Below are 23,125 nucleotides of genomic sequence, written 5' to 3'. Positions count from 1 at the left end.
GCTGAGAGAGTCAGGGTGCGAGTAGCCCAGACAGGGGAGGAAAGGGCTGGGGCAGGTGGAGGGCAACAAAATCCCAACTGGCCCAGGTCCAGGGAGCTCGAATTTCCCAGGATTTGAGTGAAAAGAGCACAGGGAAGTATTTATTTTCACCTGAAGGGCTCGTGGGCATCTAGATCTGACCTCACACTTCAGGCACTCCTGCTGCTGCCCAGCTTGATCCACTCAAGAAGTTTGTTCTCGTGGGAGCAAGTGGCTACAAAGCCTCTTTCTTCAAGTGCCGGACTCCCTTCCCAACAGAGGGGAACCCTCCACTAGTCATCTCAGGGACGGTGGGTGGATGCTAGCGGATGCAGTTGTGGGCCACAAGCCATTTTTAAGCAGCAATCATGGAAGGGAGGCTCCTCCCCACACACCCTGGAAATTAATGTGATTTTAAAGCAATCAAAGGCAGCTTCAGTGGGAGAGGTTCCGTACAACATGCTGGTGATATTCCTTCAATTTTTTTGGTTATTTTTATTTTTTTCTTTAAAGTCCATTGATCGTTCACAAAAACCCAGGAAATGCAACTAAGGAGAAAACAAATGTCCAACCGAGATCTAAGAACCCAGAGCTACGGAGGAGACGTGGCACTGGACTGCTGGGTGTGCGGGAGGGGGGCGGGAAGGGTGGTCCCCGCGGGGCAGCTGGCCGTGGAGGACGCAGGAGGGAGATGAGGCTGCCAGCCAGGTGGGCGGCTATGTTAACCGCTGCACGATGACGGCGTTAAGGAGGTTGGCTTCCTTCAGGGTCTGGCTCTCGTCAGCCAGCTCTTTGTTTGGGAAGGTAGTCATGAGGACAAAGCTGGTGGCAGCCATGGCCGGCCGGGCGTCCACAATGAAGAGTCGGATGTCGCTGATCCTGGTGGAGCGGGGGTGAGTGGGGAGGTGGGTGAGCAGAGCCCTTCTCTGCTGTCCACAACCCCCGGCCATCCTTCTCCACAGGGCAGCCAAAACACTCACTCGGAAGCACATCAGATCATGTCACTCCCTTGCTTAAAACCTTCATGGTTGCTCCCCGTCTCTTGGGATAAACACCGACTGCCTCACTGTGATCCCTGCCTACTTTGATACCACCCTTCTTCCCTTAGGTTCTCTATCTTCCTCCTCCTAGATTTTCATCATGCCCGGCTTCCAGCCCACATTCGGGTCCCTCCTCCTAGAGGCTCCTCTTCCTGACCTACCTCCTGTAATCCTAATCACACTCGTGTCACAACTTAGCCCACATGAGACCCCTGTCAGCACGCAAGGACTGTCAAACCATTCCCCGGGCCCCACATGTGCTTCCGATTTAGTGGGCCTACGGCTAATGAAATTCAGATAGGACTATTCCAGAAAAAGGAGTTGCCAAATACCTATAATACTATTAACAGTCCTTCCCTGCTAATCTCTTCAATCTCTCTGTGCCTCGGTTTCCCCATCTTTAAAACAGGGTTGGCACAGTTTGCTTTAATCAAGCCCAGGTGATCTGAAACAGTAGAGCAGGTATTCTAGTATTCTCAAAGGGCATATCTAGAAGAGACTTTGACAGCCCAGTGGTTTTCAGAGATCCCCTGGAGGTGGGTGGGTAGAAGAAGCCAATTGGAGGGGATGGAGACCCTGTGCTCTCCCCTCCCCCCATCAACCACAGTAGTTTTTATTCTTCTATACTTGGGCTTTACCATGAAATCTTCTGTGAACAAATGCTGTGGGTGCTAAAAATACCCTGAGAATTCCAATCCCCTAATTTTACAGGCGAGGAATGAGACCCACAGCAGGAAAGTAAGCAGTTACTGGCCACAATGTAAGAGCAGGGACTAGAACCAAAGGCTTTTGACCTGCAGACTTTCCCATTCCACTATCGCCTTCAGGGTGGCATGGAGCGCCTGCTGGTGTTCAGGGGGCCCTCCCAGGATAAGCAAGGCCAGACGGCACAAGGCACCTGTGACTGTGGTTGAACTTCTGCACCAGCCTCCCGCCGTCGGCGAGCCGTATTTGGATGTTTGTGGTGGGCTGTGACTCGTCGATTGAGACGGAAGAGCTGGCTTTGGCTTCATTTTCTGCCTGTTGGGCTGGAGAGCTGGTATTCAACACCTGGGGGGCCGTGCTGAGGAAAGAGGAGTTAATGTCAGGCTGCACACAGAAACAAGGCCCCTGGAGGAAGCAATCCTGCCTTGGAGTTGGCCTGAGCACTCGCTGTATCTGGGACTAGGCTTGCTGCTGCCACCACAGGGAGCGACGGTGTCCTGCCCTCGTGGAACCTACCTACAGGCCCAGCAGGACTCGCTCAAGCCCCGAGTCGCTGCTATCTTCCTCACTCCTGAGTAACTGGGGCAAGTGACTCAACCCCTTCTTCCTTGGCGTCCTCAAAGCAGTATGCAAGATAGCCCACAGCAGGACCAGACCGGGCTGAGTTTGAGCCTCAACGAGAGAGGGGGCCTGACACAGCCTGGCAGGTGACTGCTGGGATGTAGCGACCAGTCCAGACTCCTTCTCTGTCACAGAATTTTCTGGCCTGCATTCCCTAGTACAACCTTACTCGTGTGCACATTTATTCTCCTGTGTCAACTATCAGAAAGGGGCAGAGATTTCCCACAGGCCAACCAAGTACCCCACACCATAGGGATTAGTTACACATTATGAACAGGACGTGGTATCTGCTGCAGTGTTTAGAGCTCAGATCTTAGATCAGATGGACCGGGGTCTGAATTCACCCATTAGCTATGTGGTGCTGGGCAAGTTACTCAAACTCCCTTAGTTTCAACAAGGGTAGTAACGAGGATCTTGAACAAGGGTTAAGGCTATGTGCCTTACTCTGTTTTTGTTAGGGATAAAAGGGACAATTACATACAGCACAGACATATACAAAATGACATATATAACTCTTGGGGTGCCTGAGTGGCTCAATCAGTTCAGTGTCCTAATTCCTGATTTCTGCTCAGGTCATGACCTCAGGGTTGTGGGACTGAGCCCCACGATGGGCTCTGTGCTCAGTGTGGAGTCTGCTTGTCCCTCTCCCTCTGTTCCTCTCTGCTAGTGTGCATGTTCATTCTCAAACAAAATCTTAAAAACAAAAGAAAACACCTTCCAATTCTTGAGAACTGCTGGGTGGTTTCACTTCTCTTCTGTAAACACCTGTGCATCTCATTTCCCAGCCTTTCTCTTAGCAGACAGCCTAGCCCAGACCCATGCAGAGAAAAGGCCATGAGATGTTCGCTTGCTTGCTTTCCTAAGACATCAGTTTTTAAACCTCTCCTTTCGCCCTGATCTTTACAAGCTTAAAATGGTACCCATAGCAAATCCAACAGAAAGTGCTTTCCCAAGTGTGTTTTCTGAGATCCAGTCCCTCCATCACCCAGGAAGGTTATAGAAATGCCACAAAACAAACTGGCAGCATCCGAAGCCACTTGCATATTAAACGTCTTGAGAGACTGTGCAGTTAAGGCAAACTTACTTGACCACCACATGCTTTGCATGTGGGACTCAAATGTGAGCCAGGGCATACAGAGAAACCACAACACCCCAGACTTCAAGAGATGCTCACGAAGTTCAACATTACCCCTGTAAATGCCTAAGACTGACTCTGTTTTGCTCGGGAATTCCATGGGCATTAAGTCAACTGTCTAATTAGACTGTAGGTGGCCTGTCCGTCAACTGTTCGTGTAACACTTCCAAGGACAGAACAGGTACTCAGTGAAGCTACTGCCTGCCAGAAAGGGAACTCTCACAACTTCAGTCAGGCCTATAATGAGAGAGGCTATTCCAAGAAAGCCCAGAGTATCTGTACGGGCAAGGGTGGGAACGCAGGGAAATGGAAATGGTGTTCACTTTGTGAACGTGCTGTCTTTGGTGGGGGGTTTGATAGCCACAGCCTCATGACTCATCACAACTGTCCTCTGCGACAGTACGGTCTCCATTTCATGGGTGGGAAAATAGAAATGCATGCTGTAGGGCAGTTTTTCAACTTTTAAAAACTTATGTAACAAACAAGCTTTCTCTCTCTACATTCTGTGTGTTCCTACCAGCCAGGACTTGGTCAAGCTTCACATTCTATGGCTTACTTTAAGAAACAAATACCTACATTAAAATTGCTTTCTCAAACCTGTCCCCTGCTCCCAGAGAATCTGATACACCTCTCGCTCATGAGCTAGGGGACCCTCAGCAATTAGTGAACATCTGGGCTTCTCCATTTCCTTTTCTGTAAAAGGGGAATACTATCCCTATCCCACCTCCATACCTCTTAGGGCAGGCAGTCCACTACATGGCAGCCGTTCCCATGAAGGAGAGTCAACGTGATGCTGGAGGAACAGCACAGGACCGGCCATCAGCAAGCTGGGCCGAGGCGGAGTATTTCATGCACAGCAGTTCTTTTAATCCTCAGTGGTGTATGAGGTAGGAATTCATCATTACTTTTTAGGTGAGGAAACTGAGGCACAATGGGATTAAGCAATGTACACCAGGTCCCAGAGTTATTTCGAGGTGAAGCTAGGACAGAAGTCAAGCTGCCTGGCTCTTGTCCTGTGCTCTAACACCTGCCATACTCTCCCACCAAGCCTTGGAGTCAGGCAGACCTAGACCTGGACTTCTGGAACACTGTCCCAAGACAGTTTGCTCATCAATAACATGGGAGTTAAATGAAATTTCTGGTTGAGATAACAGCTAAAAATAATGCACTGTATCCAGCATAGACTAGAAACACAAACAAAGACCTATGTCTATGTAAGAACATCTCAGATGCAATACAGCACGGGAGGTAAGAGCAGAGACTGGAGGGAAGCCATCTCTGCACTAACCAGCAGTGTGACCTTGGGTGTGACCTGACCTCTGCAAGGCTCAGAGTCTTCATCTGTAGCCTATGGATTGAGACAGGATTAAAGGGGGTAACACATATGAAATGCTTACTCTAGTGCTTTGCTAACAGCAGAAAAACACTCTAAAAGCTGATTACTACCATTCCTCAAGGTCCTGCCCCACTTATATTTGTCTACATTCTGGACCCAAATCAGCTGGAGATGCTACTGCCTGGCCATGAGTTGTAACTGAAGGTCACCTAAGGGGCACTCCCAACCTACACAGCCCGCAAGGAGGGTGAGGACTGGAGTAGGAGGAACCTCCATACCAGATCTTATGGTTCTTATTTGTAGCAAGACACTCAAAAAGTAGTAGGTCCAAACTGCTCTAGTTGTATACGATAGCCACATGCATTGGTTCAAGGGAATGAAGCCTTGGGTCTGGTGTTTCTGGAGAACTGCTGGCACTTGAGTCATACCTCTCAAGGAGCGGCTGGGTCATTTGAGGCAAAGAAGGCACTTCACCCAGGGACAGGAATGGTCAGATCAGACATCCGGAAGTTTCTTTACTATCTCCCTGCAAATACCATACAACTCACAGGGCAACAGTGCCTCACCCAGATCGAGAGCCTGAATCACCCAATTGCTCATTTCCTTTGTAGTCAGGAATTAACTGGACACTAAGGTGCTTTGTTGTCACAATTATAAGCGCTGACACCTTGCCCTCTCTTTACAAAATGACCACTGCAGAAAGAATGGTGAGCAGCCAAAACCCAATCCGGGTAGCAGCAAACCCACACCCTCCCAGGGTGTTCTTGGTGTTTGCTATTCATAATCAAACAGAGGCAGTCTTTCCTGGATCTTCAGATTAGTTCCCATCCAAACAAACAGACGTAAAACCTAAAACAATGAAGTTTAATACAACTTTAAGAGTTTTCTCAAGTTTTTGAACTGAGAACAAGTTATTCATTCAGATAACTGGAGAAAAAACCCAGGACTGATTTTTTTTTTTTTTAATTTGAGAGAGAGAGATCACAGGCAGGCAGAGAGAGAGACAGAGAGAGAGACAGAGAGAGAGAGAGAGAGAGAGGAGGAAGCAGGCTCCCTGTGGAGCAGAGAGCCCGACGCAGGACTCGATCCCAGGACCCTGAGATCATAACCTGAGCTGAGGGCAGAGGCTCAATCCACTGAGCCACCCAGGAGCTCTGACTGACTGATTTTTTTTTTTTTTTAAGATTTTATTTATTTATTTGACAGAGAGAGAGAGATCACAAGTAGGCAGAGAGGCAGGCAGAGAGAGAGGAGGAAGCAGGCTCCCTGTGGAGCAGAGAGCCCGATGCGGGGCTCGATCCCAGGACCCTGAGATCATGACCTGAGCCGAAGGCAGAGGCTTTAACCCACTGAGCCACCCAGGCGCCCTGACTGACTGATTTTTTAGGCAAACCTGAGAACATTTTCTTACTTTTGGCTCTTGATCATTTTAGTTGACAAGATAACAAAACCTTACTTAGCTTACAAAACCTCACTTAGCTGTATAAAACAAGTCTTTTGCTCATTTTTCATAGAAAGCCAAACTGAAATAAAATGAAAGTGGCACTGGCAAAGAATATTTATTTAGACAAAATCAAGCTCTGTCAAACACCTGATTATCAAAATCTGTCTCAACTTGTTGGATTCATCCTCCACACTAATAAAATTATTTATTCCCCTCTTGCTAAAAGAGACATTTTAATTTTGGAGGGGCACCTGGGTGGCTTAGTAATCTGCATTCAGCTCAGGTCCTCAGAGTCCTGGGATGGAGTCCTATATTGGGCTCTCTGCTCAGTAGGGAGTCTGCTTCTCCCTTTGACCCTCACCCTGCTCATGCTCTTTCTCTCTCCTTCAAGTAAATAAAATCTTAAAAAAAAATTTCTAAAAATTTTTTGAGATGTGGAGTCTTGCACCAATAATATAGACTTTCCAGTAGTAGCACTTCCCATCAATATCATGAAGCCAAACAAGCCCAACTGTACGGTGTTCTGGGTCCCTCCTTACAATAGCTGGTGGGCAAAAACGGATACATCCTTTCTGGAGGACAATTTGACACATCTTAAAAATATGAAGACCTTTTGAGCCAGCAATTTTACTTCTAGCCCATGATTAGAGGGTATACAAAGATTTAATCAGAGATATTCATTGCAATGTGGTTCTTAATACTGGCAACTGCCTAAATGGTTCACAGCAGGGACTGGTTAAACTATAGCACATCCTTAAGATCGAAAGTTATGTTAGCATTAGAAATAAGATTGCAGAAATACATTTACTGGCGTAGGTAGCCATATTAGTTTCATTAAGCAAAACAACGAGTGATAAAACAGCATTCCCAATTTACACACATACACACCCACACATACAGAACTAGAATGATACTAACTGGATATATATGGGTATTAGATTATTCTTGATCTCTATTTCCTATTATTTCTTAAAAGATAAATATATTTTATTTTAATAATTAAAAAAGAATTATCTAGTGCTCTACAAAGTTTACCACAGCTGGCAGGGAAGCCACAGACAGGACCACTCCGAGGACAGCTGTCTTGGGACTAATCCACAGGCCCAACGTGGTGGACCAAATGAGAGCAAGAGGTAGACTTCCTATTTTGGTCTTGGGAGATTAGCCCATTGGTCTGTAAAGTCCTGAGCTATCACTTTAGCTCCCCAACAGGGAGGCAGGGGAGTCCAGGAGGGCCCAGCTGAGGCTCAAAGGGCACAGCTGCTGGCAGACCACACTCCAATCCCTACAGATGGTGATGAGGTGAGCATGAGCAGTGCCTAGCTCAAGAGCTGTCAGGTCTAGATCAGAGAGGGTGCTCACTGTACAGGTGTGGGAAGAAATGCTAGTCAGAAGGCCTGGGTTCCAATCCTGGTTCCACCACATACCAGTCATGCCTTCAAGGATAACCCTTAGAGTCCAAGAATCTCAGCACTCCTTCTGTAAAATAATGCTCTAATACTAGCAGGGAGGCTCACTATTCCAAGTGCCTCTTCTGGGCACAGCTCTCTCTGAAGAACACTGATCAAGTGACTCCATGGACAGAGGTGAATGGGACTCTGAGGGAAGGCTGCCCGAGTATGAGTTGGCCAAGATCTGGTGGGAGAACTCTACCTATCAAAGGCAACAGTGATTTCGACCAATCAGATCCTATCAGGGGTCTGAATGCAAGATGAAGGCAGTGGCAGAGGACATAAGGCTGAAAAAGTCACAGGAAGTGACAGTGTCAGGCAGGGGCAAAGGAGAGATAAGGGCCGCCACAATGGTGGAGCAGCCACCTGCACAGGGCAATAATGTCCCTGAGCTTCCTTGGATCTTGAACAAAGCTGTTGTAACGTTGGCTGGGTGGGAGAGTCCAGGATTTCTCATCCCTCCAAACCCCCATTTCCGGTGACCCAAGAAAACATGTGTCTGTTTCAGCCAAAAGCCATGAAGTAGGTCACTACTGCTGTGAACATGCTAGATTACTGAATCAAAGCAGCAACGTACTGCCCTTCCTGCTTACTAACTGACTGCTCACTGTAGGGCAGCGCTCTGGGCTCCTCAGTCACTAAGGAGGTAAGGACTCTCATCAGTCCCATTTCATACTTGGGCAAACTGAGATTATACAGTCGAAGCTCATATGGCTAGAAACTGAAGAAGAGATTTTAAACTCAGGTCTTTTAACACCAACGCCCACAGTCTCCACACACTTCCTCCCATACAAATGAAATGTACAATGATCTTAACGGTGAAGAGCTACATGTCAAGTGAGTGAGATGCAGGGTCTGTAGGGGCGGGGAGAGTGAGCGACCAGCATGTCCCGCTTCTGCCTGTGCTGCTCTTACCTGCCCAGTTTCTGACCCTCTCCAGTGAAGGCTTTGAAGGCTCCCTTGGGCTTCACAAAATCCTCATCCCGATGGTCTTCCATGTCCAAATTCACCTGCCCACCATGAGCTAACCTCCGCAGCTCTGCTGGCACCTCCCTGCAGGAGAAAAGGCAATGCTGGGGTCCACAGGGAGCGCATGGGAATGGCAGTGATGGGTGCAAAGGGAGGAGAAACATCATAGTTCCAAATGTGAAAGTCGCTGGGTCCCCACAGGGAGCGGCTACTTCAGTGGCTATTGTCTGCCTCCCACGTGTCTCTCGCTTGCTCAAAGTCACAACTGAGACCTCTATCTTATTTGGTCACTTGGTTCTGTCCCAGGCCCAGAAGGGAAAAACAGACACTCAAGGTTTTAGATCTGTAAATCTGTATTTTAACCCTGTTAAATCTTAAATTTTTTTTTTACTGTTTGGGGCACCTGGGTGGCTCAGTCAGTTGAGAGTCCAACTCTTGATTTTGGCTCAGATCATGATCTCAGGGTCCTGAGAACCAACCCTTCATTGGGCTCCACACTGAGTGTGAACCTGCTTAAGGTTCTCTCTCCCTCTGCCCCTCCCCATGCTCACATTTGCACACACGTGCGTTCTCTCAAAATAAATAAAATTTTTTAAATATCGGGGGAGGGCCGCCAGGGTGGCCTAGCCAGATAATCATCCAACTCTTGGCTGCAGCTTGGGTCGTGATCTCAGGGTCACGGGATCGAGCCCCACCTCAGGCTTTGTGCTCAGTGCAGAGTCTGCCTGAGATTCTCTCTGTCTCACTGTCCCTCCCCAATGCACTGCCCCACTCTAAAATAAATAAATAAATAAATCTATCTATTTCCTTTTACTTCTGAAATAATAAACATTTTGATCAGCCGCTTCTTTTCCATCTCCCATTCCACTCACTGACATGGAACCCAGAGGAGGGCTTCTCTTCTCACCCTCTGCGGATAGACTCCAGAAACTGGGCATTGGATGGGTCTTGGTAGCTTCTGAGTTCACCATTGTCCAGGCTGAACCCACTCTTCCAGAGCTTCAATACTACATGAACCTGTGACAAAAGAAGGTAAGCAGTCATACACCCTCAGGAAACTGATAAGCATACCAATGCGACCCTGCAATTAGCAGGTTCTTACTGTTTTCCTGTGTCATTATCAAAACACAGACAGACACGGCACACACACGCATGCATGAGAAAATCCAATTAACCACCAAGTATTAACTTAAAAGAAGGTGATATGGAACAGATTAAGAGCATGGACTTTGATTTAAGCAGACCTGGGTCTGCATCTCAATTTTGCACTCACTAGCTAAGTGGCTCTGAGCAATTGACTAAGTCAAAGCTGTGGCTTACCCGTAGGGTTGCCAGTGTGCTTGGCCTGTAGCTTGTGCTCAACTCAACTGCCGCGGCAAATTTACTCATGGGACTATTTTGCAGTTATTACAAAGGCTATCTATAATCTCTGTTAATTCCCCATACATATTCACAGTAAAGGGTCAAGGCTACAGACCAACATATTAGCAGCTGCTGCCTCAGGTGCGTACGGTTTTTATTTTCCTCTTGCTTGACTTTATTTTGGAATAAAACCCAAAAATGATTAAAACAAATACATTATAGAAACTAATGATCACAAGGCCAAACATCTGTTTACGGCACAATATTAAATTCACAAATCTCACAATTACTGATATAGTATGAGACACTTATTGGAGAGGGGACTCTAAACAGAGAGAAAAGGACTGAACAGTAGTAAGGAAAATTTTTTCAAAGTTGTGTTCTAGGCCTCCTTGGGTGGACTGAAGCCGAAGTTCTTTAGCCATATCCACACCACCAGAAAACCCCAGAATCATGATCCCTCTGCCCAAGGTTCACAGAATGCTCAGGAAATGGCTTCATTCATCCATCTCCTCTGCTCACCCCTTCTCACGAGTGCCCCTGCCCGTCAGATAACCCTCTCCATTCAAGGACCACAGTAACGGCACTGCCTCTTCCCTTTCAGAGGCTGCTGATACAAATAATGTGTGACCAACTGCCTCTGAAAAATGGCAGAACAGTCTATGAGCTTCCCAAAGAACGTAAATGCACTCACATCCTGTCCGGAATGCCGCCTCCTTTCTCCTGCCACGTAGGCAGACTCTTCCTCCGGTGCTGCCCCCAGGCGATAGCCACCCCCTGCAAATGGCTACAGAAAAGAAGTTCATAAACACTTGAGGAGAGGGGTAATGGTGATGGGTCACTCAGATACAATGACATACCTCAAGCTTCTTACCTACTAGGTGTACTTGCTCTGGTACTGAACTCAGGGCCATAGGGCCAGGCAGTACGGTAGACGAATGACGTGACCAGCATTGGTGGAGGGGGGCGGGGGAGGCACTGCTTGGCTAAAGGGAAGAGCTGCTACTAAGCTCTAGTTAATTATGGTCATGCAGGAATCTGGGTGCAAGATAATACCGAAGACTTTCTGACTTTTCCAAAGACAACAGAAATCTAGAATTTATGTAACACAGGTGCTACTAATTTAATTAAAACAAAAAAGGTAAAACACTGAGTAAATCAAGTTGGCCAAATAAAACATGTATATAGGACCTGTTCTAGCCCACAGGCCGAGATTTGAAAACTGCCTCAAATCTTGATTTCATGTTAAAAGGTGAGAGAAACTACACTCCTCTTGCACATGTAAGAGCAAAGTGAGCAGTGAAAGACAAAACAAAACAAATTCAGTCACTACTGGGGTGAGAAAGGGCTTCCCCCAGCCCCCAAAACCAGAGGCCTATGGCCACAGACAACAACCCTTATGCTCACTCTTGGTTTACTGGTTTCTCCAGGGCTCTTGGTCACTCGCTCCACAGCTACAGCTCCATGTTCCTTGGCACCTTTAAAGAGATCATCCACCAGCTCGTTGGGACTTTTCTTCCTGGGAGGGCCGACAATCTGCTGTCCACTTCTTTCTGAGCCCCCAGCATAAAACCTGTGCAGAAAATACATGTCTAACACTAAACACACTTGGAAAACATGAATAGAGCAGCTGTCAGGCTCTGGGCTAAGTGCTAGGCACACTGAATTAAAGGGTGCAACGTCCATCTTTAAGGAATTTACTGTCTAGTTGGGGAAACAGGTTAAGTAGGCAGGCAGGCATAATGCAGTGTGAACAGCAATGCAGGTCAGTAAGGGGTGCTCTGGAGCACTGAGCTGGGGAGGATAATCACGGCTTCCTAGAATATCTTCTGGGCTGAGTCCTGAGGATGAGGATACATTTTATCAGGTGAAGAAACCAGGGAAGGCATTCCAGGCATGCATGACAATATGCCAGGTCCAAAAATAGTCCCAAATGGGAATTATCCATCCGGTGGCCAGCACCTCTCTAGGAGACAGCAGCTATGGTCACAGGCAGAAGCAGCTACCACTAGCAGCTCTAGGTTAACAGAGGCAGCGGTGTGGTTAGCACGAGCAGCTAGGCTCCGGTGTTGGCTCTGCCACTAAGTGACCCTGGGTGAACCAGTGCATTGCCCTGTATCTCATTTTCCTTATCTCTGAAATGGGAGGAAAGGACCACATGCCCTACCTACCTGCTCCTTAAGTCAGGGCCATGAGGTTCAAATCAGCAGATGTATGCAAAAGAACAAGCACAGAGTAATGCACACATGTAAGGTGGTGTGATACAACACCGAGAGCTCACCCAAGCTTCACCTCACCTCGCTATTCTGGTGACACCCTCTGGGGCACTGAGAAAAGGGTACTGAAGAAGGTCAGGGAAAGCCAAATACAAGCCCCAAGATACCCACACCAGGCTCTGCAATGGGCCAAACGTGGCTTGAGATGAAGCTAGCAGTTTTTAATCTGGTTCTAAAAACCAGTACTCATGTAGCCTGGCTAGCCACCTGCTTGCCGCTCCTATTCACTGCTAGGTCAACAGTGTGTCTCCCAGTGGGGAGAGCTGAGAACCTATAAAATTAGTCCCAGCTTTCTATTTCCTGACATTCCCCACTGAATGCAAGGCAAGCCACAGGCCTTGACAAGGACGACAGCACCAATGTCATCAGGTCTGAAATGCTGAGGGGCTGAGGATGTAATCAGGATGTGAAATAAAGGAAGGTCATCACCTGGAGGATGTGACAGGACAGGAAAAGGAGGCAGCGGCCATTTAGAAGTTGGGCATTCACATACTTGATGGCATTGCCTTTCACTCAAGGAATGTAAAACTCTGAACCTTGAATGTATCTAAAAAGAAGGCTGTGAGGCAGTGTAAAGGTCACTATATGGATGAAAACAGAGAACAGAACACATGTAATTTCTCAGCCCACTTCCCAAAGAGTGACCGTCATGAGATAATTAAATTTCCATAAGGGTTACTATAATGATCTTTAAGAACGTCTGACAGACCGAGGCAGGGCCCGTGGGGAACTCAAAGCTGTGAAATGAGGCTGCAGATGAAGTTCTTTCTGCTCAGCGGACTGAAAGTCTTTATAATGCAATCTCAAAGCCTTGGCTTTTGAACTAAGAGCCTGTGATCAAGTGATTAAAAATATTCATTCCCTCAACCTGCACTTTCATTTCTAGAAACTACCCTAAGAAAATTATCTGAAATGTAACCAAAGATTAATACACAGAGATGTTCACAACAATGACATTTACAGTGGTAAAAAAAAAAATCAAAAACTTAAATGCTGGACAGCCCATATGATGAATTATTACTGTAGTTGTTGAAAACACTAATGAATCTCAATGGTACAGAGAAATACTGAATAAATAGCATTAATCCAACAAAAACAAGAAACAAAATTATTTGACTATCACCATGTAAAATATAATACCAAACAAAGTACATTTATATACAGAGCAAAGACTGAATAGAAATATGCCAAAACATTAACTCTAGTTACTAAAGGGTGTATGACTGTTACATTTTCTTAGTACACTATTCCATCTTCCACAATGGACACTTTTTTTATTATAGCATTCCTAATGGTTAAAAACAGACAAATAGTATGTATGTGTTTGCATTAGGGGAATACACACTGATAAGCCTTTAATTGTTATTATGTGATATATTGCCTTTTCAATTAAAAAGAAAAACCTGAAAAAAAAAACCTGGAAAGATATACACCCAAAATAACCGATACCTGGTGACCACTGGAAGACCAGGTATTATGAATAACTTTTTTCCTTCTTATTGATTTGTTTCCCTTCCCCAATACTCTTCAACAAATACATCTTATTTTAATAATTAAAAAAAGAAAAACCCAGAATAACCCAAAAGAAAAAAATAGTAACAGGGGAAAGGGATGACTTCTAAGCTAGAGGGACTAGGAGACTGTTTCTAGAATATAACCCACCCAGACTAGCCCACAGTAGTAATGGCTAATGATAACTGAGCACATTATCCTTCTAGGTCCTTCTAGATGGCTTACACATTATCAAGGACATTCCAGTGGACTCTGCACCCCCCAGCAAAGACTCACCTCTGGCCCTCTTCCTCCTCCTCCTCCTCGTCTTGGTCATGAATGAGGTCTCTGAAGGATGTCACCCTATTATCGCTGGAGACACAGAAAGGAGCAAAAAGATACCGGGAAGAGTTAAAAGTAGCCCCATTATCAGCTGCTAAGGAGTTGAGGACACAGGGGTTTAATTTTTTTGGTGGGGTAGAAGAGGATCTACATGAAAGAGGGCTAACCTTTCTATCAGAATAATGTGGAATTTTTCTTCAAGGTAACACAGGACTGCAAATAAATTAGAAAGGGCTATTGTGAAATAAAATGGAGTCCATTTAAGCTCTCCTATAGGGAGGAAAGAGGAACAGTATGGGGTGTGTACTACTTTAAAAACTTACGACTGGATAGTTATTTTCATCATTTAATTCTTATTACTTTTTCTTTAACAGATTTTTATTATTTTTAGATAATCCCCACACCCAACATGGGGCTCGAACCTACAATCCTGAGATCAAGAGTCACATGCTCCACTGACCGAGTCAGTCAACCACTCCTCTTCACTTAATTTTTAAATACTGAACTGGACACTAGGTCTATAAAGATGACCAGACGCAGCTCTTATTCTTCAGTTGCTATAGGCTCATGGCCCCTGTTAAATACTGTGCAGTATGGGTTGTGGCAGAGGGAAGCACATGGCACATGTGGGTACAGAATGTCTTGTCCTTCACGGGGTGTGGATGGGGGAACATGGAGAAAGTTTTCCCAGGAAAATGCAACATTTGGACTGTGTGCCAAAGAATGAGTAGACTGTCAGTCAGGTAGAGAAAGGGCGGGAGGCTGGTGGGGGTAAGGGAGCAGCAGGGCACAGCACAAACACAAAGTAACACATTCCAGGAAGGGCAAGCTCTCAACAAGTGAAAATGAAATGAGTATGTGGCTGAGGATATCTCTGCTTCTGCTGCAGGTCAGTCAAGAGCAAGGCTTTATTAGCATTTAGGAAGAAAGCAGAGCTGTGTGGGGGGCTGGAGAGGGCACAGAAGAGTCACCTCTGACATGAAGAATCACCTTCCTCCTCTGACACTGTTTTAAACTGTCACTTTTTTTCTAGTTTAGATTGTCTTCAAGGAATTCAGAAATCATGAGACACATTTTATAAAATGTATTTCTTAGAGGTACAAGTAAGTTCTCTACAATATGGTGTGGGGAAGAAGAGGATAATATAGGTTTACAGGGGCTAGACTGAGAAGGCTCAAGGGAATTATTTTTTACGGAGAAAGCTGCAGCTCAGTCTTAAAGATTTATATCAAGGAGACAATCAGAGGACGGAACAGGCTTTGAGGTGCCGTCAACTAGAAAGGAGAGAACAAAGACCAATTAATGTAACAAATGCACTGCCTGCTTGAGTTAGCAGAGAGCAACGACCTGGGCATTCCTCCATCTCTATGCGACACAGTTCAAAAGGATCCAACTGACAAATGTGCACTCCGGACCTGAAAGGCTAATTTCACTCATTCATCTTCCCAGGGGGAGTTTTCCACAGATGTTCAGCCTCACATCCATGGGAAAAAAGCCCTCTCTCTGTTGTTAAACACCTTTAAATACCATGTGTACATGTGCTTGAGCAAACCACTTGTTCTGGCTGCAGATTTGAGTCTTTCTCCAGAAGTTCTCCCATCCAGACTCTGACACTATCTGACACAGACTCTGGTGTCCACATGCCTGGTTCTAATCCAGAGCGAGACCACCCAGGGATCTGGGGCATGCTAATGGAGTTCTCGAAGTCTTTGTGTTCTTAGGTGCCACAGGGACCAATCCCAGCACCAACCCCGCCGGCTTCTGTGAGCTGTCGGGGCGCTGATGCCTGGTGCAGCACTTTACAAGTGCTTCTCAAAGTGCTAGTCCTCAGACCGAGAGCATCAGCAGTATCTGTGAGACTGAGAAATGCCAGTCCCCAGGCCTGCCTTAGAGCTCCTGAGTCAGAAACTCTGGGAGGAATGCCCAGCACCCTGCACTTGAGAAGCTCTCCAAGTAATTCTGACACATGGTCAGATCTGAGAGCTGCTCTAGGGTAGTGCTCTGAGATTACCTTATGGCATGGATGATCAGGGGACATCACCAATTTTAGAACACTTTGTCCTTTGTCCTCCACAAAGTGGCAAAATGTCTCAGAAATTTCAATTTTTTTCAGCATCGAAACTCTCTCAGGTACCCTGGCACCCTGAAGTGCACAAAAGTCCTTTGTCAGATCCATTTTTCACAGTGATGGAAATGTTGTTCCTGTGCTGTCCAGTATGGAAGTCATAGTCACACGTGACTACTGAGTTTCTGAAATGTGCTTAGGATGAATAACTGAATGTTTGTTTTATTTAATTTTAACTAATTTAAACAGCCACATGAGGCTATAGGTTCCTACACTGGATAGTACGGTTTTAGAGAATCAGAAAACGGCAGTCCCTGACATCCTAAGAAAGTACAGTTAAGCTGGATGAAGGAAGAAAAGGAAGAAACTCACCGCCACCTCCTGCTCTACCCTGTGCTAGGTACAGGGTGGGAGGTGCTAGACAGGGGCGGGTAGCATGTGGCAGAAGCAGCTCTTTATATACACAGACTTGGGCTTGAATCTGCCATAACAGCAGTTGTGAGTCCCTCAATCTTTCTAAGACCCAGTACCCAACCTAATTCCCAAGTTGTTGAGGCATAACAACCTAGGTAAGAGTATCTGGCAGAACCAGGCAGATGGTGGGTGCTCCTGAAATCCTAGCCCTCCCACTTCCAGGAACTTACAATTTACTGAGGGAGAAAAAGTGAAGTTAATATCAGAAGAGTTCAAGACAACCCACAAGAGATGTCACCAAGTAGTATGTGGACACGGGTCAAGAAGCAAACGAATTATAGGTGACTAGATTTCTGAGTAACAAGACCATGGCATGCTGCCTATAGGTTGGGGACAACACACTCAAAAGAGAACGTAGGGACTGAGCTAAACCTGGAAGGACCCATGGGAACTGGACAGAAAAGAGAGCAGGCATGGCCAGTTAGGGGAGAGGCTCAAACAAAAACAGGAAAACCAAAAATGAGGCAAAATTGAGATATCAACAGAATCAAGTCTGGTGGGACTAAAGATCTGAGACACAAGGAAAAGGGGGTAAGATTAGGATGGCTGGTTCAGGGCCAGCTCTGGAGGACCCTGTATGTCCACGAAGGGAGGCAGTATATCATTCTGGCTGAGAGCTGAATGCTGGAAACAGAAACAGAGCTGCATTTAAATCCCTGTTTTACCAGCTGTGTACCATGGGAAGACATCCAGCTTCAGTATCTTCATCTGTAAAATGGGTAGAGTAACAGTACCCATACATAGGGTTGTAGTGAGGACTAAAGACATGTACATGTAAAGGTTTAACCCAGGGTCTGGCACTTGGCAGGTGCTCAATAAATGACAGCTGCAATGACTGAGGAGTTTAGACTATCTTTTAGCAATGGTTAACTTTTTTACGTTCCAAAGACCTTGGAAAATCTGATAAAAGCTATGTATTTTCTTGCCAGAAAAGAAAATATACACACAAAATTCTGCCCGCAACTTCAGGTCATTTATAAATCTTCTCCCATCATTCCAGATTCTAGAATCAACGGAGGACCTCACTAACAGAGTGCTGCTCTGCAGCAACAGTAAGGACATGAAATAGCAGTCAAGGAGAGGACAGCAGGGGCGGGGTGGGGCGCGTGGCGGCAGGCTAGGTGTCCTGCATGTGGCAGTCCAGTCCCTCCGGGTGGCAACAGAGACAGGTCACACAATGCAAATCCTCTGACGGCCTAGTACAAGTGTGGCCTCTCCTGAGAATGTCCTCCGTCTTTTCCTTCCGGGCAAGGATAATGATGTAACAGACTATGTCCTCCCTCTCCGTTTTTCTTGGCTTCACCCAAGCTGAGCACCAGGTCTGAGGCTTACCCGAAGCAACAAAGCAAGGCCTTTAGGCCTGCACATGTGTTCAGTCCCTGTTGGTCTTAATACTAAACTCTATTTCCTCGATTCTTTTACTTATAGGTCTATTTTTTATCTATGTATTCATTGTGGAAAGAGACAGGGGACACACAGAAAAAGAATGGGGATGATGAAAACCAATGCTGATAACAATGAAAGGGCAACAGCTAACATGTGCTGTGTTCTACATGCTTTGTAAGTTATAGTCTTTTAATCCTTCATGTTATAGGCACTGCCCATTTACCAGGTGAGGAAAACCGAGGCACTGAGATGTTCAGTAAGCCATCCAAGGACACAGAGCTCCCAAGTAGCAGAGCTGGGATTTGAATGTAGGCAGTTGGGCTCGTAGGCCTATGCTCCAATAAACCACTGCCTTGACAGGGCTTTAAGGCTATTAGCAGAGAGAAGTGCAAACTTGTGAATGATATCAGGCTACATTTCAACTCCCCCCTGCTCCCTCATGTCTAACACGCCAATATCCCTACAGTAACCTGGAGTACCTATTAAAGACTCACGCAGGAAATCAGATGGAACATCTCCCTAACAATCATGTTCCCGGTAGTAACAACCAGATGAGCCATCACCCATACCTCGTAGGTCAGTCCCTAATTAATAATTAAAAGATCAACTGCCAACTACCTCTTTTCTCTGGACATGGGAGACAGGGAAAGAAGTTAGGGAGGAACAAAATCTGGGGTTAGTACTCCTTCTTCAAAGGGCGGAAATATAATTTAAAGCTTGGATGCCCTTGGAGAGAAACATAATTTACACTCCACTGGCAAAGAAACACTCCATCTGTATTCTGAGGTTGATTTAAAAAGCAAACAATTTTTTCTGATGAAAACATAAATCAGAGGGTAGAAAACAAATCAGGCTAGAGCAGAGGGGAGGTGTAGTTCAGACACCTTTGTAGGAAGAGGCCCTGCCTGTCTCCTGGAGGACCAGCACTGTCTCACTCTGCAGATCACAGCAGTGATCTGCCATGGGAACCTTAGGTGGCTGTGACAGGGGATGTAAATTGGATCATAAAGGTTAACTCTGTTTCACTTAATCAATCTGGGGAAGAGTGGGTTACACAGGTTTATTTTCTCTAAGACTATACAGGGTAACAGGCATCCTAAAATATCAAAAGAGCCTTTCTAAAGTCATCTAGTCCAATCTTTTACATCCATAGCCCCCAGAAAGGAAGTCCTTTGGTTTCTACTTAAAAACTTCTAGAGACGGAGAGATCACTCCTCACATTCATAAATAAAAGACCCTCAAACATCTTAAAAGCAGGTTCTGTGGTTCCCCCTAGGACTGGGTCGTAAACCACAGAGCAAAAGACAGTCAGGTAAGAGTCTCCACTGCAGTGTGCTGTGCCTCTCTCTACAGGAGAGGAACATGTCATGCAAGGAACTAGTATCCACCAGTTAATCTAACTTTCTTACTCCAACCCACTGGTCTGTATCCCCAGGATTAATCCTCCATTAAGTCAGGAAATTAAGTCTCCATTAAGTCTGGTCCTCATCACTGTTGGTAGCACACCCAAGTAGCAATAATTGAAGTTGGCCCTTACCTGGGGGCTGTGCCTCTGGACACTGAACTGGGGGTTGCCTGCGAAATGGTCACAATGTCTTCGTCCCCTCCATCCTCATAAAAGCTCGCTAGGGCGATCTGCAACAGAGACGTAGTAACTTGGGATTCTTAAATAGGCCTTCATTTAACATATATTTCCTTTGAGTGCAAAAAAGCAAAGTCACGAAGATATGGCTCACACTTAGAAGGTGGTCTCTATCTGGGGACCACAGAAAATGAGATAAAAAGATAGCAAGCATCTCTTTTCTTATCACCTGAAACAAATTCCATCCACTAAGGGAAATAATAGAAGGCAAGAAGGCAGGCTAGGATGGAGACGCTCCTCATTCTCATTTTACTAGGAAACGTGATCCAGTAAAAGCATTGTACATTTATTGAGCATTTATTTATGTGCCACGTTGTTCTGAACATAACTCTACATGTGTTAACTCATTTAATCTTCTAAGAACCATATGTAATTGGTGTTACTGTCTCATTCTATAGCTGATACAGAAACACGGAGAAATTAAGAAAATTCCCAAAGTTAAGCGGTTGGTAAGGACTAGAGCCAGGTTCCATCCCAGGCAGTCTGCTCAGGCCCTTACTCTCAGCTTTTATGAGACAGCCAGGAGTCAGGAACAGGGAGACTGGTCCAAATTCCTTTGTTTACTTTCTCACTAAGGCCCAGTTTCCTCATTTATGCAACGCAGACACCTGTCCCACCAACCCTGTGCAATGAATGAGAGGATCCAGTAACATTCCTGCACAGTTATGCCCTATCTCTCTACATACAGCAGGTATACGGGAGTCTTTTGGCCATTTGTGTTTGGTTGTTCTCTCACTGACTTAACAGTTAAGTATTTACGAATCACTTCATACAAAGAAGAAAGAGCATGGAGGTCTACGGAGATGAAAAAGGTATGGTTCCTGTCCTCAAGATCACCAGCCTTATAGTAGGCAATGAGTCCCTGTGGGATATAATCAGCCAGTCAGGAGTATGCCTTCATGGGATATAACCAGTCAGCTGGAGGCAGTATGCGTCATAGGACACGCACTGAAATCGAGGGGGGCCTACATTCCAGTCCTGGCCCTGGCAGGCAAGTCATGTCACATGCACAAGCCTCAGTTTCCCTACCTGTAGTGTGAGGAGACTGGGACTGATGACCTGGCAACTGTGTAACACTGTGAGCTCCTAGGTTTTCCAGGCCGTGGCTGCATTTTGTATTTCTGCCCTGCACAGGGCTGCACGCTGTGTGTACCGGCATGACACTATACCTAACTCTTTTGCTCTGCGGAAGCAATTTAAATGGTGGAGTCAGGGGCGCCTGGGTGGCTCAGTGGGTTAAGCCGCTGCCTTTGGCTCAGGTCATGATCTCAGGGTTCTGGGATCGAGTCCCGCATCGGGCTCTCTGCTCAGCAGGGAGCCTGCTTCCCTCTCTCTCTCTGCCTGCCTCTCCATCTACTTGTGATCTCTGTCAAATAAATAAATAAAATCTTAAAAAAAAAATCTTTAAATGGTGGAGTCAGCAGACCCAGTTCAACCCAACCTCACTACTTACTGGCTGTGGGATCTGGGACATATCACTTGCCTTCTGAGCGTCTAACTGCTCACCTATACAGCGGAGCTAGTTTTCTTAACCTCACTGTTGTTAGGATTAAACAAATCATCACCTGGAAAGTGCCTGACACTTGGCGCTTCAGTGCTCTGGAATCAGAACTGAGTTCTAAGGCTATCTTTTACAGTCTATAGCTAGTGATGCCTTGAGCAAGTTACTTAACCTCCCTAAACCTCAGCAGCAAATTGCAAAGATTAAGTAATTTTAGACACGTAAAGGAGTTAGAATAGCACCTGGCTCATGGTAGGGAATCAAGAAATATTAATCATTGTCATCCACCTAAGACGCAGGCAGACCAAGACCATTTACACAATTCTTTCTACAATTAATTACTGAGTGCCCATTATGAGCCGGGAGCTGTTCTGGGCACAGGAAATTCAACAATTTACAAAAATCCCTCCCTCGTGTAGCTCATGTTAATGCCTTAATTAACAAGTATTTAATGAATACGTTAATACGTGCCAGTACATTGAACGATAAACTCCACGAGCCTCCCATTTTACAGACGACTTAACCAGGAAAGACGAATAGGCTCCAAGGCTGCGCCACCACCCTGGAGGGAGTCTCCCCCAGGAACAAGGTAGGAGGGGGCGTGGGCCAATGCCTGGGCCGGGGTGCTCCCTCAACCCGCGGCAGAGGCGGCGTGAAGGGAAATAAACCATCACCTCCTCCCCCGCGCAGCTCCACCTCGGACCAGATCATTCCCGCCCGCCTGGCTCCAGCCGAACCTCGGCGCAGCCGCCACGCCCCCCGGTTCCCTCTCCACGCGGGTCGCGGCAGTGCCCAAAGTCTCGCTGGCCCCGCGAGCAGACAAGGCGGAGGGGGGACCCGAAACCCAGCAGAGGAGGGCCCGGCCAGGGCCGGCCCGCGTTTTCCCACGCCCAGCCGAGCTGGCGACGCGTGGCAAGCGGCCTCAGGACCCTGAGGCCTGGGTCGGGCCGCAGCCCGGCGGGATGACTGTGCGCTTCGGCCACCGCGGGCTTGATGCGCCGGACGCCCGCCTCCCGCAGCCCCCGGGCCGCCCGACGCAGCCGGCCCAGCGCCGCTACCTGCAGGTCCCAGCCGGCCGACTCGAGGAAGAAGCGGGCCCGGTCCTCTTCGGCCCCAGTCACCGCCACGAACTCCCTCAGCGCGTCCTGTCGCTCCGCCGCCATCTTCGCTCTGTGCGCCGCCCGAACCGCTCCGGCCACCGCCGCACAGCCTCAGCCCTGCAGCCGCGTTCCGCCCGCCGGTCGACCAGACCCAGCCGAGAGGCGCCCGCCCGCAGGCCCCGCCCCATGCGGTGCCTCACGCAAAGCCCTCCGTGCGGGAAACTCCCCCGGCTCCGCGCTCCCTCTGGCGGCCACGGCGCGGATCTGCAGCCTAAGGGCGGGGGTGGAAGCCGGGCGGTGGAGAGGCGGAGCCGGTCTTCCTGGCACCTGTGGGATGAAGGATCTCTGGAGGAGTCAGATACGTAATTATTCATTGACTGAGTCCTTCATTTCATTCATTTATTTATTCGTCCATTCACTTCCTTGTTCACAGATTTACTGAATGCGATCAAAGAACCTGGTGCTCTTCCAGGGATGGGGACAGGTAAAGAGCAAAAGGAATTCCCTGCCCTCTTGCTCGCATTCTAGGGTAAAAAATAGACCTGGAACAACAGGTCCCTCCTCTGCTCTCAACACGAACCCCCGTAGCAGACAAAATCTCCTGGCCTGCAAGACCGGTGTGAAATACGCCCGCCCCTCCATCTCATCTCCTAGGCTTCCTTAGGCTTCCCTAAATTCCTCTGCTGCTCCCTACTTGGTGCCAAGCGTGCATTTGCATCAGAGCCTTGCCAGCGGCGGCAATTCCCTTTTTCTTTACCAGTGGGCAA

The 23,125-nt window shown here is 47.1% G+C and overlaps 1 protein-coding gene across 2 annotated transcripts; it reads right to left on the bottom strand.

Annotated features, from left to right (window-relative positions):
* Window positions 1–489: 489 nt before the first annotated feature.
* NSFL1C (NSFL1 cofactor) lies at window positions 490–22,474 on the bottom strand. Of its 2 annotated transcripts, XM_045981233.1 has the most exons (10): window positions 22,317–22,474; window positions 19,653–19,750; window positions 14,146–14,220; window positions 12,253–12,258; window positions 11,489–11,654; window positions 10,776–10,868; window positions 9,627–9,736; window positions 8,666–8,803; window positions 1,957–2,121; window positions 490–897 (listed from the first exon to the last, which is right to left on the bottom strand). In XM_045981233.1, the coding sequence occupies exons 1-10, from the start codon at window positions 22,419–22,421 to the stop codon at window positions 735–737; spliced, it is 1,119 nt and encodes a 372-aa protein (XP_045837189.1). In that variant the 5' UTR covers window positions 22,422–22,474; the 3' UTR covers window positions 490–734. The 2 variants fall into 2 exon arrangements, with proteins under 2 accessions (XP_045837189.1, XP_045837190.1); XM_045981234.1 differs by lacking the exon at window positions 12,253–12,258.
* Between the last annotated feature and the right edge of the window lie 651 nt (window positions 22,475–23,125).

This window comes from Meles meles, chromosome 16, assembly GCF_922984935.1.
Source record: "Meles meles chromosome 16, mMelMel3.1 paternal haplotype, whole genome shotgun sequence".
Classification (NCBI taxonomy): domain Eukaryota; kingdom Metazoa; phylum Chordata; class Mammalia; order Carnivora; family Mustelidae; genus Meles; species Meles meles.
This window is presented reverse-complemented; position numbering and strand designations above follow the sequence as displayed.